At 35.0% G+C, this 19,212-nt stretch overlaps 3 protein-coding genes across 3 annotated transcripts; all 3 read right to left on the bottom strand.

Annotated features, from left to right (window-relative positions):
* Positions 1-7,592: 7,592 nt before the first annotated feature.
* On the bottom strand, positions 7,593-11,440 carry LOC17900323 (putative leucine-rich repeat receptor-like serine/threonine-protein kinase At2g14440). Its single transcript, XM_006306927.2, has 9 exons — positions 11,198-11,440; positions 10,044-11,096; positions 9,782-9,932; positions 9,344-9,415; positions 9,105-9,173; positions 8,812-8,880; positions 8,480-8,557; positions 8,129-8,337; positions 7,593-8,038 (listed from the first exon to the last, which is right to left on the bottom strand). Exons 1-9 carry the CDS (start codon positions 11,286-11,288, stop codon positions 7,929-7,931), a joined length of 1,902 nt encoding a protein of 633 aa, XP_006306989.1. The 5' UTR covers positions 11,289-11,440; the 3' UTR covers positions 7,593-7,928.
* A 1,581-nt stretch (positions 11,441-13,021) lies between these two features.
* On the bottom strand, positions 13,022-16,249 carry LOC17900462 (SUPPRESSOR OF GAMMA RESPONSE 1). Its single transcript, XM_006307398.2, has 6 exons — positions 16,035-16,249; positions 15,133-15,274; positions 14,853-15,039; positions 14,249-14,763; positions 13,439-13,906; positions 13,022-13,353 (listed from the first exon to the last, which is right to left on the bottom strand). Exons 1-6 carry the CDS (start codon positions 16,040-16,042, stop codon positions 13,300-13,302), a joined length of 1,374 nt encoding a protein of 457 aa, XP_006307460.1. The 5' UTR covers positions 16,043-16,249; the 3' UTR covers positions 13,022-13,299.
* Positions 16,250-16,879: 630 nt separating this feature from the next.
* On the bottom strand, positions 16,880-19,128 carry LOC17898087 (coiled-coil domain-containing protein 130). Its single transcript, XM_006305346.2, has 6 exons — positions 19,024-19,128; positions 18,424-18,566; positions 18,163-18,271; positions 17,838-17,997; positions 17,555-17,718; positions 16,880-17,481 (listed from the first exon to the last, which is right to left on the bottom strand). The coding sequence occupies exons 1-6, from the start codon at positions 19,024-19,026 to the stop codon at positions 17,119-17,121; spliced, it is 942 nt and encodes a 313-aa protein (XP_006305408.1). The 5' UTR covers positions 19,027-19,128; the 3' UTR covers positions 16,880-17,118.
* Positions 19,129-19,212: the final 84 nt, after the last annotated feature.

Raw genomic sequence — 19,212 nt, 5'->3', positions numbered from 1 at the left:
TTTTTTCTTTCTTCTTTATTTCTTTGTTTATGGAGTCTGAGAGAGAGAGGAAATAGGAAAAACAAAAAGATGGGAGAAATGGGTTTGTGTTTGTTTGCTTTATGAGATGATGGGGTTGGAGTATATATATATACACAGACAGAGGAGGGAGAAGGAAGGATGGAAGTGCATGTATGTACGTTGTTGATATTATTTGTTTTTTTTGTCAAAATTTATGATAGGATAAATGTAAAATGTGGGTTATAATTATTTATACTATAAAAGAGGAAGGGGGGGGGGTGAAAATTAAAGTGAGAGAGAGGGGGGTGCAGAAGAGTAGTAGTAGGGTCAGGTCTTGCAAGAATGGCAAAACATTATGTGTTTTGTAGAAGGAAGTTTCGTGGCACAAGTGTCCAAGTTTTTGTTTTTGGGTATTAGTGTTTTAATTAATTAATATTATTATAACATTCGTACTAATTATGGTACCTTTTCATTAGTCCTTTTTTATTTTTTCCCTTGTTGTTGTTGTTAGTTTGTTACTATAATTATACCCGCATATGCATTGAGAACATGAAAAATTAAAAAATATATATAACAAAAGAAGGAATCTTGAAGTTTTCACTAAAAGACAAGGGATAATTTACAACACTAGCAAATGAGAGATACTTGATGATGCGTTATAAGAAGAATATGAAGGTAAATAAATATATACGGCTTTATAAAGAAAGAAGAAACATGTATTTTGACATTTCTTCCAATATTAATAATGTATGAAAATATGTTTTCATTGAGAGGAAAAGAAGTTTCCGAGAGAAATCGAATGGTCCATACAGAAGAAAAAAAGAAAGAGAGAAATGTAAAATTAGTATTGGTAGTAGAGAGAGTTGACTCGTTGAGAGATAGAAAAATGAGTAATGGGGGATGGAATAGGAGAGAGCCAAGTGGGAAGGAAAGGGGGTTCACATTAGAGTGATTTGGATGGACCTTTTTTTGTTTTTCTTGTCAATTATACATATCCCAAAACTACAATTTATATATTCTCCCTTCCATATTTGGTATTTGACGTATCTCTTTTTACATATTACGTATTTAGTTGTCATAGCATCATCGTTTACTCGTTAGGTTCCCTCGTATTATAGATGTTTCCTTTCTTACAAGAGTTCATCATAGCTAGAGCTAGTTTTGGTTTTGGTTTTTATATCCTCTAAGCACTTTGTTTTGTATGTAGAATCATAGTACGTATCGTTGCCTTTTCCCCACACATATTGTCTTCTTTTTCCCTCAATTTCTCAATTTAAGCAATAAAATACCCACTTTTTAAAAAAGAGTGACTAGTCCCTTCTTATCTATATGCATGTTTTTTTTTTTCTGTTAAAAAGGGTTATGTGTAATTTGGGATATTATTGTATAGTTTTTTATAAGAAGTAGCTTCAAATTGACGGTCAGATTTGCTTCTTCGTGGCTCAATTATTAGATTAGATCATAAACCTTTTAAATATGATCCACCAAACATTACATTTCTTACTAACTTAATTACACTATTTGGTATACTATACAGTATACTACTATACAGAGTATACATATTTATATAGTTGATGTTCTCCCACTTGCATGGGGGGAACATTATATATGCTTTGTTGGCTGAAGAACTAAACAAACCATATTTTTATTTTCCCTAAACCATCAAACTCTCCTCTGTTTCTCTTACTTTTGTTTCATTAGTTTTACTTTTGCCCACACACATATTTAATAAACTTTATATTCCATTCCATGTCATCTCCAGAGACCAGGAGGATTACACAGTTTGGCCAGCCTAGTTTGAATGCAATACTTAAAACGTCCACTTTTTTTTCTTCTTTTTCCTTTTCTTGTTTTAGTCGTCAGCTTTTTTCATATAACTAAATGAGATGAAAAACACAATTATTTGTTTCAATTATATGAACTTGGAATTAAATATAAGATATATCAATAATAGAATAGAGACAAGAAGATATCACAAGATGATACATAAAATACATTGTACATTATTATGTGATGGGGGAGATGAACCCTTATCGTATTATCTATCCCCGAAGCCTATATTCTTTGTACGGAACAGTGTACCTAATCTTTTTTTTTTTCTTTTTTTTTTTTGCCACTTTTCTCTTAATTTGGTCCTACCTTCCTTCCTTCGAATGTGTTATCCATTTTGGTTGAAACAAAAGTAAACTTATCCCTTTAAAAAGAAAAAAAGAGTGTATATATATATATATATTTTGTTGTCAAAGAACCTTTTCATTTTCCTCGAATAGATTAATATGAAAGTCGTCTGTTTGAATACATATCGATCTTAATCGAAGAAGTTAAACTTAAAACGAGTTAGACACTATTTGATTAGTGGGTCATAATATATAGACTCATAACTCAATAGTCATTTTACAGTAAAAAAAATCAAAATTTAGAACTTCAAAGATATAAAATGTCAATATGAACAACTTAATTATGCTGAAATGGGTTGGTTTGATGTGTATCTTTTAATTTAGAACTTAAATAACCCGGGCATATGTTATAAAGTTAAAGCAAATATATGTGTCACGTCTCTTTAACATGATGCATGTAATCTGGTTATCATCCACATCATTGACCTTCTTCTTATATCCAAAACTTTAAAAACAGTCCCTAGAGATAATAGTAGGCTCGTTGCTCTTTTTCTTTATTCTCCTGATTTTTCCTTATTTGTCAAACATATAATACACTATTTATCGTATTTAATTGATAATTACGTTTCTTTCATCGACAAAAATAAACCAAGCAAATAATTTTGCGTTTTGCCTAACTAGCTAGACAATTGTTGGCCCGTCTTCATCATCATCATAATAATAAACTTTATCACTTTTAGTAGATTAAAAAATTAGATAAACTCATGAGGTTTGAATACGTACGTGTAATTAACATGCAATATAACATAGATTTAGTTGAAAAATGGGGTTTGGTGTAACTAGAAAGTAGAAACGGTATCGTTCAATTGAAGAATAGGGCCATGCAATGCAATGCAATGCAAGTGGGGGAAAGACAACGAGTGAGATATGTTTTGTTTGTATTTTTGTAGGACGACGAAAAGGTCAGCAAAAGCACTCAGCACCATCCTCTTCATTTCTTCTATCTGGACCCAAACTTCATCCTATTTTTAGTAATATTCCAATCCTATCTCAGCCGTTCATCTTGAATTCTTATCTTCCATCGCACAATTTTGGCATATTAATAATAAGATCACTGCACCACAGATATATATCTGTCTAATGATGATGATATCATCATCATAATGTTTTTGTATTGGGGATAATCAGGTTGGCCTAACAAGTTAACTCATCAAATCCAGTGGAGTTAAGAGTAATTTAATAACATGGCCTAACTTAGGCCACCACCCTTTTACCAAAAACTAATTTAAGTAGTAGCTAGTCTTGAAAATAAATTAATATGTGGCTGGCTTCTTAAATATACATATAAAGCATGCGATTTTATATACAATAACCCACTGGAAACCTAAAATTTATAAAAATCATAATTGCAAACCTAACTTCATGTGATTATATTAGTTCTCGAACAAACCAGTTCCTTAATAATCATGTACAATTTCAAATTATCGAACTGATGAACCATTTGAATTTTGCATACACGCCTAACAAGTAATAAAGAAGTTATCCTCACTTTGATGAGAAAATTTTACCAGAATATGTAATTCAATTTAGTAGTTTAAGTAATTTTCAGTACAAAGTAAGTAATAAGAAGACCAGATAGGACAAGAAGACCCTTTAAAAAGAAGAAAACTCCGGTCAAGCTTTAAACTATTTTTAAATACTAATCTAGGCTGTCCAAAGATAGATAGAATAGTAGGTAATAAAATATTAATTATTTGATATTTATAGAAATAGTGGTGAGAGATTGATTAACATATACTTAAAAAATAATTAAAACACATGTGAGAATTAAAAAAAAGGGAGAGACTGCTTTTGTTGACCAACCAACCAGTAAAAGGGGCACTATCGAAGAGAATCGTAAACCATTGGTGCGCTCCACGACGGCTACTGATCCAACCTGAATGCCACATTACTTCAACCCATTGGCTTTGTTTTCTCACTTGGTTCTTATCCTTAATTCTTTTTTTTTTGGCTTCGTGATGACAAACTTGTATTTATTTCTCGAGTGGAATCATATGAAAGAAACGTTACGATTTGCCATGGATATATATATCATAAGTCGAACTAAAAATAAGTATACTCTTAAAGTCTATAACTGCATAACATGGAAACATAAAATAGTTGAAATTTGAAAGAAATATTTTATTTATTCACATCATCGCATGGTTAAAAAATCCATTATCATAGTGAATAGCCAAACTTCTGATTTATATATACTGAAGTAACTATATGAATATTAATTATTAGGGAAAATACCCTAAGTAGGTGAGAGTGATAAATTGCACCACTCTCTCTTTTATCTATCCGATGATAAGAAAATACTTATATCTATATATTGATGGGCTAATACTATTTTACACGATCAAATATAAAATTTCTCGTAGAACACGGTTACTTAGTAAAATAACAACAATTATATATGTTTAAGTTTGAATGAAAAAATCATTTTGGTCAAACCATGCAAAAAATAAGAGTTTTGTTTACTTAAAGATCGATTAAGAAGTTCAACAATAATATAATTTCCACTTGTGTGTTACAAACTTACAAATCTAAAATTTCATTGAACACAATAAAACACATATAACATAATATCCGCCGTTATAGGTTTGAACAAATATAAATTTGTGGGATTTATGCGCTGCCATCTGCCGACACGGTACGCACAACCCAACATATTTTATAAAGTCAAATAAATTTATTTTAAACCTATTGGCTTTGCTATTCCATAAGCGACAAAATAGTCTTGTTTATATTCTTTAAGCAACTATATATGTATATAGTGTAGTCTATCTCTTACGTATTGATTTCTCATAAATATTTGTTTCTCTTTCGATCTAGTTTTGTAAAGATAAGATTTGCTTTCTTTTTCCTGCTACTTGCTCTCCTACTTGCTCCCTTTTAAGCCCTACAGATATGTATGTATCTTTACACATTTACACGTAAATATGTAATGTGTACGTATCTGTTTCTTTTATAAAGAGACGACCCTCATATAAAAGTGTCTTCGTGAACATACGTACACATGCACACATATATGATATATATTCATATACTGTAGATGATATGTACATATATATAGAACAACTATAAGACATTATCACATGATTTTGCGGGTAGTGAATTAGTGATGATATCCCATGCATGTTTAGGGACTCCGTTGTGACTTGTGAAATAATACACGAACAAGTAAACTCTTATTGACATGTCGATGTAGATTGACTTTACTTATGTCGATTTCGTAATCCCCTTTTTTTGTATACGTGGCAACGATCAGAACCATTATTAAATTAGTAAGCTTATGAGTCAATTACTAAATGATGAATTAGTTTAATCATGTGTGGCACATATATAATTAAAATGAGCCGGTCCATTAAGAGTTAAGTAGTAGTATACATTATAAAAATGTTAACCCAAAAGACCCGGAGACAATTAGCTTACGTACATCGAGGTCAACCAAGTCAATAGAATTGGGAATTGCTAAATGTATGAAGTCAATAGAGAATCGCCCAAATATATCTGTCCAGAGCTTATATTACATCTGCATTTTAAGATTAGATTTATAATTGCATTGACGTGTTAAACCAGCAGAGCACCGGAGCAAATTTACTTATATCCCGTTTGAAAATGTAGTTATGTCATTTGAATGTATAAATTAAAGCTCAAATCACGTGAAAGATATATTTTCAAAGCGAAGACCATATCAAATTGGTTGTAGTAATTAAGACGTATGCACCCTCATATCTGGTTCCTTGTGACTGATTATAGAGAAGACATTTCAATATCTATATAGAACTTTGAGTTATTCAAATGAAATAGCGTGAACGAATTAGAATACACAATATGTATATTTAAACTTATTTTTTTTAACGAGTACTTGGAGCTCATATCTGATGCATATAAAAAATCGATAATACAATCCATGCATGAGTGAATAGTGTTTAGTTTTCATGGAGTGTACTGAAGAGGAGACGTGGACTAGTTTAAGACAATGAGAAAAAAGGTTTTCGTTCTAGAATTACAATTTTTGTTTGAAAAAGATCAAATAAAGTAGTTTAGCTTTTTGTAATAGGTGATGGTACACGTATATTAGAACTATTGGAAAACCATACATATATATTAGTTGTAGTGTATTGGCGCCTGTAGTTTTACTAAATATATCAAAGACTTTTCAAAATGTCACAAGCAACGTGTTTTGGTCTTTGATCTTAAATCTTAATAAATTACCGAAAATACAAAACCGTATTACAGAGAGAAGCTACTGCATATATATATATATATATATATATATATATATATATATATATATATATATATATATATATATATAAAGAGAAAAAGAAATGAACAGTGTGCAAATTAATCAGCATTATGTGGACACCTAAATACAACTACACAGCATATAACGCTCCTTAACACGGGGGACCTGCATGCAGGCCTCCAATGTCAAATATTCAACATTTTTCAATATGCCACCGTCAAATATTCCAATTTCAAGTTGGAAAATTAAACTAAAAAGAAGAAGAAGAAGAAGAAATGTGAACGGTACTTAATTAACAGAGGGAATTGTGTATTATTAGTTAGACAAGTCAAAGTCTTCAAAAGGAGAAGAAACCAATAACGTTACAAGTCCAAGGCAGACAGACAGATATGGTTGCGAGAGGCAAGACTCATGATGAAAACACAACGTAATGGTAATAATAGTATTATATAGCTATAGGGTGTAAAAACACTTCAAAAATAAAAACATAAACAAAACATCGAGTAGATCATACCGAGACAAAGTATGAGAAGTCTCGGGGTCGATCATAATAAAAGAGTTTACAAAAGTCTCAACATTAATTTTAAAACAAATGTTGTTAAATTAATCACCTCACGGGAGGTCAATTTGACAAACTTTGCAGCTCATCTTTGTCCGGAGTGAACGTTAGAGCTTGTTGTTCCTTTTATATTGCAATTACGTTTGCTTTTCATATTTAACTTCCTTTTCAGATACTGTTAGATTTAGACAAAACTTGCTGTTAACCTCAAGTATCTTCTTCTGATTTTATTACTGTTAAGAGAAGGTTCTTTTATTCTTTGTAATATTTTTCAGTTTCAATAATAGAATCTTTTGAACGATATAAACCAATAAAATCTTTAAAGTGAAGTCTCAATGGCACAATGTATATAATTCTATCAATCTATTTTGTAATTTGTTATTAGGAGGTCCAGGTCGAGGTCGAAACTTAATATTACTGTGATTTAGTAGGATACATATCCTCATCAGTCTTTCTAAGCTCTTTGAAACAGGGAAAAAAAAAATCATCGGAGTTCACTTTCATAATAGTATCGAGACTAACTTGCTTAGCCTGCCCATATGTGACTAAGTTTTCATTATGGAGACAATGTTGGTTAATCCCATTATAGAGACAATGTTGGTTGACCTCACAAAAAAAAAAAAGGGAACAGCAATGTGGTATGATACATGCAATTGTAATGGCAACACAGATACAGGGAAGGGCGTAAGTAAGAATGTGTATCAATTAATATTATCATATCTAAGATAGACCAAAAAAATTGAAATTACAATGAAGGAAGATTGAGTTCTTACTTTTTTTTTTTCTTTTGTGGAATAATTGCACACTCTTTGATCCATTTCCTTTCTTCAATGTTATTTATGGTCTTCTTGTGAGGAGTAATGCTTCGTATACTAATTACACATAATTTCTCTAATCCTCATCTCATCTCCTTTGCTCTGTCCAAGTCAAATCTCTTCCTACCTCTCTTTCTCGGCTATTGCGAATTCAGGGGGAGTGTGGGCATTCCTTTCGCGTGTTGACTCTCCATTTCCAGTAGCATTAACGATTTTTGCCTCTGGTATCTGTTTCTCTTTGCTGCTAGCGCTGCACCACACATAAAGAGAGAGAGAGAGAGAGATCAAGATTCAAGAATGTCCTTCATCTTTTCTTCAGTTTTGCGGGTATTTTACTTACATGTTAAATCGTGAGGAGGGGCAAAGTCGTAGTCATGTCTTCCTCTCCAGATGCAGCACAAGTAAATGACCAGGAGGAGCAGAATGAGAAACACCACACAAGATATGGCTATGGCTATTTTACCCCCTTTGGATAAGTGGCCATTCTCCCATAATAGTGGACACGACGGAAGAGATGGTACACCACATAATCCTTTGTTTCCAGAGAGACTGTAAAAAGAAGAAGATTGTTGTAGAGTGTGAGCTAAAGGATCAACGAGCAAAGCCATTGATAGTATAGAAGGAAGGTAATTTGCCATTGATGAAACAAATATAGACTATTATTACATGTGGACTTTTAAAATTAACTCACTCGATAATTCCACCATGAACACCAACTGAATAAATATCCTCTGGTACTCTACCTTGCAATTCGTTGCCATTCAAAAGCCTAACAACACATCATAGAAAAATCAATCAGCGTTCATGTTATCGTCAATAAAGATGGTTGTCATCAAAACCTTCTAGGCATACTCTACTTATTAATCATCTACTATAGAAAATGCTGATATAGTTGTGTTAAGATGAATCATTGTTTCTATCTCTTAAATAGATAGTGGTTGTAATTCACAAGGAATGGAGAAAAATATTGATATAGAAGTATAGAACAGATACATAAAATAATGTTATGAAGCAGCTTCTTACACGAGCTTTAAACTTGACACGGTCAGACTTTCAGGTATTGGTCCTGTGAGCTGATTGTTTGATAAGTCACTGCAATCCAAATAGGCAAACAATAAACACACATATACAGAGCCAGAATAGTTTCTTATCTTTCTCTAAACCATTCTCACACTCCCATATCATTGTTTTACTGTCATGGAATATGTATGCATTTTTAAGAAATTATCTACAATTTGAAACAGTAACAAGCTGGCAAGATTTCCATTTATGATAAAATTTGGCAACTGATCATGGACCGAGGTGTGTTCACTTACAGACTCACGAGGGATTTATGACCAAGACCCAAAGGTAGTTGACCACTTAAGGTATTTGAACTCAAGTTCCTGCAAAAAAACAAAAGAAAACCTCATAAATACCTTTCCCAAAAAATATGGAGATAATGAGTTAATTTACGTCTCTTTGGCGAAATCACTATCCAGACACATACAACCAAATGCACTATAATGAGATATGAAATCCGAGATAGATAAAACGAAGTCAATAGTTAACTTACAAGCTATTCAAATCTGTCAGCAGACTTATTTGTTCACTGATGAATCCTTTCAAGCCTTGACTTCCAAGGTCTCTGAAACAGGTAAAGAACTATGAGACATTTCCTTATATTAAGCATTACATGATAATTCATTAATAGTAAGAAACCACAATGCAGACCTAAGAAATAATGAGTATTAAATAGGGCAATATTATTTATGCAGTTACCATCTATAGTTCGGAAGCTTATGATAATGCCGAGATAAAAAATTCCAGATAAACAAATTAATTTGTAACCCTTAATCTACAATTAAGGAACAGAGATGCCTGTTTATAAAGAAAACCTCTCATACAGCTAAAAACTACTTTCCGAATCATGTTCTTTGCTTTCCTTATCACACAATGTGACAGAATTTAAGACAAGCCAGTTCTGGTTACTGGCTGCATCAATGAAACTCACATTTGGAATATCACAAGAGCAGATCCTTGGGAGTTTGGCCGACATGAGACTCCTTCCCAAGCATCCCAGCTAGTAGGAGCACAGGGATCACCATTCCAACCCATTCTATCAGGAACACGCAGTGAATCCTTCAATGCTTTCATAGCAGTCACTGCAAAACAAACCAGCTTTGCTCAAAGCTATTCTCAAATCCCAACCAAACCAAGAAAGACGTGATGTTGTAATCCACCAAACAGTGTTGAGTATCCTTAATCTGACATACCTTGTTCAGGCACTGTAGCCATATCAGCAGGAACAATAGCGTAATTCTCAAGCCCACTGATAATCGGTGGACCCAAAACAGACGACAATTTCACTGTCACAGTAGTACTACTCAGATTCTTCACAGTATAGTTCAAACTAAACGCTGCAAATCCCCCAACCTCATGGAACACATCAATTCTGCTAACATTTTTATCATTCACCAGTAGATCAAACACTCTTTGCCCAGCCTTCTTCACAGTAGAATCAATCTCAGAAAAATGAAACCAAAGCAAGTAATCAAGCTTCGCGTCAACCTCAAGCTCATAAACCAACGAACCACCACCACCAGAGACCGTAACCGCTGTTTGATAAAGCTTCATCGGGAAATAATTCGGCGACTGATCCACTCCTTTGATCTTCTCAACCGTCGACAACGACCTAGCCACCGATTTCGAATCATCCGATCGGAAATCTTCGTCAGATTGCCAAGACCGGCCGAAACTATCGGTGTGGTTAGTGAACCCAGGTCCCCACTGGTCTGAACCGCAGGAGAGCCTCCCGTAGTTAACCAAAAGAACATTGTGACCAGTCCCAAGGGCGTCGTAAGAGGAAGGATCAACTTGTAAGACTTCCAAGGAACCAACAATGGGAGGATCAGTAGCGATGCTGTAAAAGCAGAAATCGAGCTCACCATCACCGATAAAGGCAAAGAGATCAGAGTAAGAGCCATCGCGAATGAAACTCTCAGGCCAAGGAGATCTCCAGGAGAAAACAAGGGTGCCTTCGACGGAGACATCAAAGGACGGGGAGTGAGATTTACCGTCGTAGTTATCGTAAACGGTGAAAGTTCTGAGATAGTAGCGACCAGGAGGGAGAGGGACGACGTAGCAATTCTTCTTGCCGAAGGAAAGAGGGAAGTACCTGATGGTTTTCTCGGCGATTTGGTGGAATCGAAGAGGCTCGGAGACAACGGCGGTGCTTCCTCCGGAGTAAAATTGATCGGGAAGCCAAGTACGGTTGAAAGCGTCAGTTGAACCTTCGGGACTTCCACAGTCAATGAAGAAGGAAGTATCTGCAACAGAAAAAAGAAAAAAAAAACAGAGGGAGAGCTCAGTGTCATCATAGTCAGATCTAGACGGAGATGGAGAGATAGAGATAAGGAGGGTGACGTACTGAATGGAGAGGAGAGAGAGAAGGGAAGGAGGAGGAGGAGGAAGATGGAGGAGAGAAAGAGGGAGGAGGAGGAAGATGGAGATAGGGGCATTTTGGGAATTAGTTAGGAATTGAGAGAGTGCAGAGTAAAGGGTAGCATGTAATGGTATGGAATGGTGGTGGTACTACGACTGTGTGATTTGATTTGATGAAGAAACCAATTTTGTCAACAATTAAAAAAAAAAAAAGGAGATGAAGGGCGAGATTAGCGGGTGGACTGAGTTGAGTCATTTAAGGAACATTTACATACTTCTGGCTGACTTTAATTTTCACCTTTTTCCCTGTATTTAATGGGCCGCTTTTTTACTATTTTTCTCTTTTTTAATATTCTGTTTTTGACTAATTTCTTTAAATAAACCTGATTATAACTACAGTAAAACCTCAATAAATTAATACTAAATTAATAATCTCTATAAATTAATAAATTTCTTGTGTAATTTTAGACATATTTCGATAAAATAATAAGATAATATTTTTTTTGAAAATCCTTTGTAAATATATGGTCCCATCAATATTATAAATTAATAATTAGGTAAAATTTTCAAAATATATGTATATATAAACACATTAGTTTTTGTTAGATTTTATTTCTAATATTTTACTATATGAAAAATAGTTAGCATTCTATTTTAATACATAATTATTATTATTTTATTTGTAATTGAATATATAAAATACTAATTATCATGATTAAATCTTATTTTTAAATATTGTTTTGAAAATATTTTCCAAATTAAGAATATCTCTCTATAAATTTTATTGATAAATTAATACCTTTATAAATTAATAGATTTCCATGGTCTCAACATTATTAATTTATAGAGGTTTTACTGTATTTCGTTTTGTAATAAAGCCATGGAATAATACAGAGTAACAGTAGATAGATAGTGGTAAAATGCAAAAATTGTAAGTGAGAGAGTGTCTCGCAAAGAAGAGACATTTCAAGAGAGTTACCAAATACCAACCACTACGTCAGTGAAGAAGTAAATTTTACCTGTGACGTGGCCACCAATGCACTATCAGACAAATAAATAATATATATTCATTCACTACCTAAAATTCACCGTAAATCTAACTAAACCCCAACCAATCATTTAACTTTATATTTTTCAGTACACACACACACTTGCTATATCTGAAAAACTCAGTTTGTTTAGTTGGTGGTAACCAAGTCAAAACCAAATCTAATCCTTAGTTTAATTAGGATAAACTCTAAAATTGTGAGTGAACATGATGCGCACTTTCTTGTAATGAAATCGGTTAGATGTTGGGGTCAACCTATTCGTTAAACTAGTCAATAGTCATAACATATCAGATGCTTTACAATGGATATGAAAGAGCAACGTGGTTAGTAGTTAGTTACTGTAAATAAGCGTCAGAAGACAACGCGGTTCGGTGTGTTGTTAATGTTTAATATTTAAGTCTCTGAAAGTCTGAATCCGTGACTCAGTCTACTTGTCGTTTCCTTCTAAAAGTACAATAAGAATTAGACAAAACCCGGTCTTACTCACCAACCCCCCCGGTTTTCTCTAAGTAGTACTACCATCGACTTATGTTCAATTATTCATTGGGCTTTAAAGCCCAGTCCATTACTTCCACACATACATTTCCTTCCACTTACAGGCTCAACGTGTTGTTTTGTTTCTAGTGTACGTTTTCTACCTTCGCGACAGTGGGGGGTAAGCTACATACAGCTTTAGAAGAGGAAACCGATAACTACCTTAGATGGCTAGGTTGGTTTGGTGTTAGTTGGGCTAGGAACAAGAGTTCAGTAAGAAAGTTTCGTACATCCAGATTTTGGACTCAAAAGGTAGTTTTTTTTTACTCAAAAAGAATTCAAAGCATCATATATACATACGCACATTGCTAGTTAGATGAGAAACACGTTCCAACATAGTTCTTCTAAATCCGAAAAACAAAAAAAAAGAAAACCCAAAGGAGTTTGAATCCTGCCCTTAAAGGCGCAGAGGAAATTACCATATTACAGCAGCATGGCACTCTTTTGCCAACCAAAAAATATTACTGAGTTCCATAGTCTTTGAGCTCGTGGTAGTTTTGTTTAGTCAGTCAGTCTTTCCAGTCCCCCAGGCAAGAAAGCTGTCCTGTGATCCAAATTCCTGAACATACATAACCCCATTTAGCTTTTGTACCTGCTGATTTGCATTCAAAAAAGTTAAGGAGAAGAAAGGGATTTAAGTTTACCAGCTGGCTCAGACGAAACTCGGGTGGAGTATCAAGCTCTATGTTAGAGGGATCAAGAACGATTTTCTGACATTCCTCCAGATCCCGTTTGAAGTCTTCTGTTCCTAGGTGTGCATAATCTGCAAAACATGGTTGTTTATTCTTTAAGCTTCCACTGTTTGTGTTTTCTTCCCTGTCCTGTGATCCCACTTGCAAGAGATCATCACAAAGAGACAAGGCTTCCACAAGCTGTTGCGAGTTCAGGATAAACTGAGATCCACTGTCGAACCAAGTCGGCTCTTCCTCAGCTTGGTGTTCATCATCTCTATCCCTGTCTTGCTCTTCTTTATCATCTATTATTTCTTTTGCTCCATTTTCAAGTCCATGTTCGGGTTCGGGGTCAGGCTCAGGCTCATCTGCAGAACTTGGTCTTTCATGATTAGGCTGAATACTCTGAACCTCATCTTCCATATACATTACCTCCGATGTCTTAGGTACCGGAAACAAAGGAAATAGTGCAATATCACTAGGTAGTTAGATTACAGAGGAAAGTGAAAAACTCCAACCGGTAAAATCCTTCTTAATTCACTTCTGCAGGAGCTTATACTTGTTTCAAGAGTGTATCCCCACCCTCGACCCAATTCTCATTCCTAAACCATAGAAAAATACAGAATTCCCAACTCTCTCTGCCTAAACATCCTTTTCATTTTCATCATAAACTCTGTAGCTAATCGTCTCAACTATAACTGCTGATTTACAACAACATCGACAAGCCACCTACAGTAATAACAATGCTCTTGGAAATTAGAAAGCAAATAAAAGTAATTTTACCTCAGCAAGAGAAACCTCTGGGGCAGTAACATAGCTATGGGGAGTAACATAGTCATTGGCAATGTGAGAAGCAGAACAAAGTCGCACAGCATGACGAGGCTCTGGTGTAGCCAGTTTTGGAGTGACAGGATCCGCTTTAGGAGTCGTTGCAGCAAAGATTTCCTCAGAGACTTCTTGTTCAGCTTTATCACCTTGCTTGACTACTTGCTGCTGTGGCTGCTGGTAGAAGATCTTAGAAACAACATAATCGCCTTCCTTCTCATCTTCTTCAATTCCCAAGTGATATTGGTGCATCACCCAGTTCGTTTTCACAGCTTTTCCGCCATAGAGAACCATTATTTTCTTGCAGCCTCTTTGAACACCATCCAACACGACTGGTTTCGTTCTTCCTGTCTTATGCCAGCGCACATCGCCAAGATCGTCGTCATGAATCTTTCTACGCTTTCGAGTTCCTGTGCTATAGGCTTTGATTGCTTTGTGGAAGAAGTGGGAGACTGTTCCATCGTTCTTAACACCTAAATAATTACAATTTAAGTGAGATAATGTAAAAATCAGAACTTCTATGATGACTGAAACAAGAAAGTATAAACCTGCATTGTCTAACCTGGTAAATTCTTAGGATGAGTGTAACAGATTCCATCATCTTGATTGACTGTTGGGATGAACTCATCGATGAACGGGTGAGAACTTAAACCTGACAAACCAGATTTTGCTAGCAAGTGCCATATGATCTCTGGATCAGATGGATCGAACTTCACACCTCGAGGCAAGCCTGGCCAATCATCAACAACCTGAAAATGGGAAAAAACTTGTTAATATTACAACTATATAGAGTTATTATATTAGAGAATAAACATCAAATGAAACAAAAGAGCAAACCGTACATCACTGTTGTCAATGACATGTCGACAGTTTGGACAATGTCTTGTAGGATTGCTTTTCCACACAACTTGGCGAGGGTCTGAACCAGCCGATGCACTCATAATTTTTGTTGCAATCCGGTTGCTATCGATCAACCATGATCGTCTGCATACAGCAAAAAAGAGTAAGTATTGGTCAAGACTCAAGACAGTAACTCCATAAATCAAGACAGAGCAGAATTCTCAGAAAGATGAAACCATAACATATCGATCTAGTAAAGGTGTAGAATAAGTTTCCAATGCCATTCCCAAAATACAGGTTAAAGAAGACAAGGTCACATAACAAACACAAAACTAAATCCCCAGATTTCCTGAAAGACCAAAAATTTGGTCTGCCGAATCTAGAGTGAGCAGGAAACTCGTGTTTGTGGTCCTCATTAAGGAACAAAGAGGGTCTGAAACATGGAATATGTTCCACCATACTTGGATAGAGTAGCAGACATCGAAAATGTGATACAGATATAAGCTACAGACATATTGTGGATACCAAACAGCAGTTAAAAAGGTAGTAAGATTTACGAAATTCAAGCTCGTCTCGTCGATCAAACATATATTTGGGAGAAAAAAGCATCTTACGACAGGAAACTTTAAAAAAAAAAAACCCTTCTTTCTTAAAAAAAAATGTAACAGTGAAAATACCAAAATGTAGATTTCAAAGTAAATTCCTTTCGCGCTTAACTTTGACAAATCGGAGAAATCAGAAAGCTCAGTTGACACACAAAGAAACAAACAAAAAAAGATACAAACTTTTGATTTCTACTTCAAAATTGCAATCGAGAGGATCGTACTTAGGGTTTGAGTCTCAACTAAAAACACCATTACCAAGACAAAATCAAGAGCGAATTAGAAAGAGTAAAAGTACTTACCCAGCCATGACAGCTTGATGAAGAAAAAGATCAGAGAACAAAGAGAAGCAGAATCGGAAAAACCCTAGACAAGTCTCACCCCCTCTCTCTCTCTCTCTCTCTGGAAATGTAAAAATTGATACTAAAGGTTGCAAAGTAAGGATATTCTCAAAACTCGAGTCCGGATTAATACTACTACTACTGTTACGAAATAAAGTTTTATCTCTTTTCTTTTATTTTTTCCATTTTAAAGATTTTGAGAGACAATAAAATCTCTCGTCCCGAAAGAACTGGGAAGTGGAGAAGAAAGAGAGGCGCCAGTTTTATGTTTTTTTTTTTTTGGAAGTGTGAGAGCATTTGTTGCCTGCGACTCGGTATAGTGCGACGACTTTGCATTGACTTCAATCATAACACCGATTGTCGTATAGATCAACGGCTGGGATGCTTTCTTTATCTCTGTATTAATTTATAATCATTATGCAGAGATAAAGGATGGGTTAATATAATGATAGTATGAAAAATGTACTTTTATGATGAGATAATACGACATAATTTGGTGGACTATCATCCACTTTCCAGAAAATTATTATATTTATCCTGACAAATGAAGAGCAAAAAGCCATTAGTGTTTAATCTTCCATCTCCTCGTGTGCTTTTTTTTTTTTGTTTTTTTTTTTAAGTTTTCACATACTATTAATCTAGTTCCAATAGATTGGTTACAGAATAGCCTTTTCATATCAGATACTAAAAACAAAAAAAAACAAAAAAAAAATAAAAAAAATATTGATTTTCTTTTCACATCATTTAAGTGTGTATAACGTACACAGGCACACGGCTCTGTAAGTTTGTATATGACACGACAAGAATGAAAAAAATACAGTACAATGGTTGTATTTTAATGCTATTTAACGGAGACTTTTATTGTTACAAGACAAACTGACGACATTAGAGAAAATAACAAACCAAACAAAGTCAGGACCAAATTCCATTTTCCAAACGTAGAAACGTAGAAACATCGTCACTGATAATTAATTAGTTGACCCTCTTTTTGTTTCTTACATTGATTTTTCTTCTCAAACGATACAAGCACAAGGTTGCTAAGAAACTACAGCTTCCTTACAGAAACTGATGAAACCTTAGACTTGCTTGCTGATGGTGTTTTAGACATTGCTGAAGCTTTGAAACCTCCTCTCAATAGACTCGACGCTGATGCTGCGCTTATCTTCCTTCTCTTTGCTTCTAGCTCCATTCTTTTCTTGCTCGATGATGACATTGAGTAAGATGACTCCGGAAATATGGAAGATGCATGGATTAGTGCTCGTTTGTCCTTTCGGTTCTTATCAAACTTGGTTTTGAATTTCACGTTTGAGGCTGCTTTCATATCTTCTTCACTCTTTGGAAGAAGTCTTATCCCTAGCCCTATCTTCCTTGAGGCAGCCTCTTCTTCTGCTACACGTTTTCTGTGTCCCTGGCAAAATGAGAGGATGAAGTTAGAACATAGGAAAATCAGATTGCAAGCAGAGCAAAACTTGCAAACTAACCCTAAGTTGTGCACGTAGAGCTTTGTTTATGGCGTAATCATCAGCATGTCTTGCATCAGAGACTCGTTGGAGACGGACCAAAAGCGGTTCTGCTGCTTTCTTCTTCTGCAAATCTACTTCCTGGTGCTCTAGACGATAAAATGGATCCGCAAGCTTTCCCTTCTCTGCACAAGTTCATCAAAGCATGTCAAGATTAGTATGCCACACCAAATAACAAGGATAAGCTATTGAGATGACTATAGAGCTTCTAAATGCAAACTTGTAGTAGGAGAAGGAAACCAACCTTCCTCAGCAGTGAGCTCCATGGTTTCTGCATCTTCTACATCATACTCCTCGACCTTCTTCTGGGCACCACTAGTGATTACATACTCGCAATTCTGCGGATCTGTCTGAATGACTATCTCATGTTTGCAGCATGGTGATTTCATTGCAAAGCTCCATATCTAACCATGATAAGATATAAACCTCAGCCATGCAAAACGAGAATATACAATGTAGTGTACATGTATTTGAGCAATCAAAGGTTTTTTCCGACCGCAGTAGAGAATCAGATTTTTAAAGTTTCATATCTAAGTGATCATCAAGAAAAGAAAAACTCTCAATCATACCTTTGTAGAATAATAGTTCCCAACTTGCTTCTTTTCTGCATTAAATCGAACACCCTTGGCGATCATAGAATTGCAGCCACCACACCATATGTTATAGGGCATCTCAAACCTGAACAAAATAAAAGCATGTATGAAAATTTTAACCAAACTGAGAGTACCCTCCTGCCAATTCAACAAAAACAAAGCTTCTGATTGATCAACAGAAATTACACAAGGTAGGGACTTTAACATAGAGTCACGCCAATACAGTATGTATATTACCTAATGACCAAAATCCCCTCGCCAATTTTCTTTGCCCTCTCTCTCAGAGGATGCTGTCCTTGAAACTTGTTCAAGGAACCTTGATCCGGAGTCCATTCCGGGGGATAGTAAAAGTTATCCGCCCTGGCTGCTGATAGAGTCGACTGCAAAAACAAACAAAAAAAAGGAACAAATTGAAAGAGTTAGCACATGAAACTGAAAACCATGAAAACACCAAACCAGATAGGATCCTCAAACAGAGCAAAAGGTATATCTATCTAATACAGATTACAGAGAACAAAAAACAATTGATTCAATTAGCCAAATCATACATTAAATTTCGATAACAAGCTACAACCTGAAAAGTTTGACCAAAACCTAGAACCACAAAATCCTAGCACCTAATACCCTAAAATCTCCACATAGATTCATACCAATCGCAGCCAAAAATCAATACTAAATACTTAGAGCTACGGGGATCCATTACAACGAGCAAACACAGTTTTATCCCCAATTTTACAACCCTCAAGGAGCAGAAGATAAAATTAGCATATCCACCAAATTGATATATTGAACAAATTAATCGATTCAACGATGAACTGAGCCAACGATAAAACGTACCATCTTGTTTCAATCGAGATTGCTCAAATCGATCTTCTTAATCTCCTCCTCTATGAAATCACAAATCACACCAAAACTCTTTTGCTCTCGGTGAAAGACAATCTCAGGTAAACCAATCTTCTTCTACCTCAGCGAAAACGCGCCGTTTTGGTTATAAAAGGTTTGTAATTTAATGGATCAGCATATGGT

The sequence above is a fragment of the Capsella rubella genome, unplaced genomic scaffold, assembly GCF_000375325.1.
Source record: "Capsella rubella cultivar Monte Gargano unplaced genomic scaffold, Caprub1_0 scaffold_1, whole genome shotgun sequence".
Taxonomy (NCBI): domain Eukaryota; kingdom Viridiplantae; phylum Streptophyta; class Magnoliopsida; order Brassicales; family Brassicaceae; genus Capsella; species Capsella rubella.
This window is presented reverse-complemented; position numbering and strand designations above follow the sequence as displayed.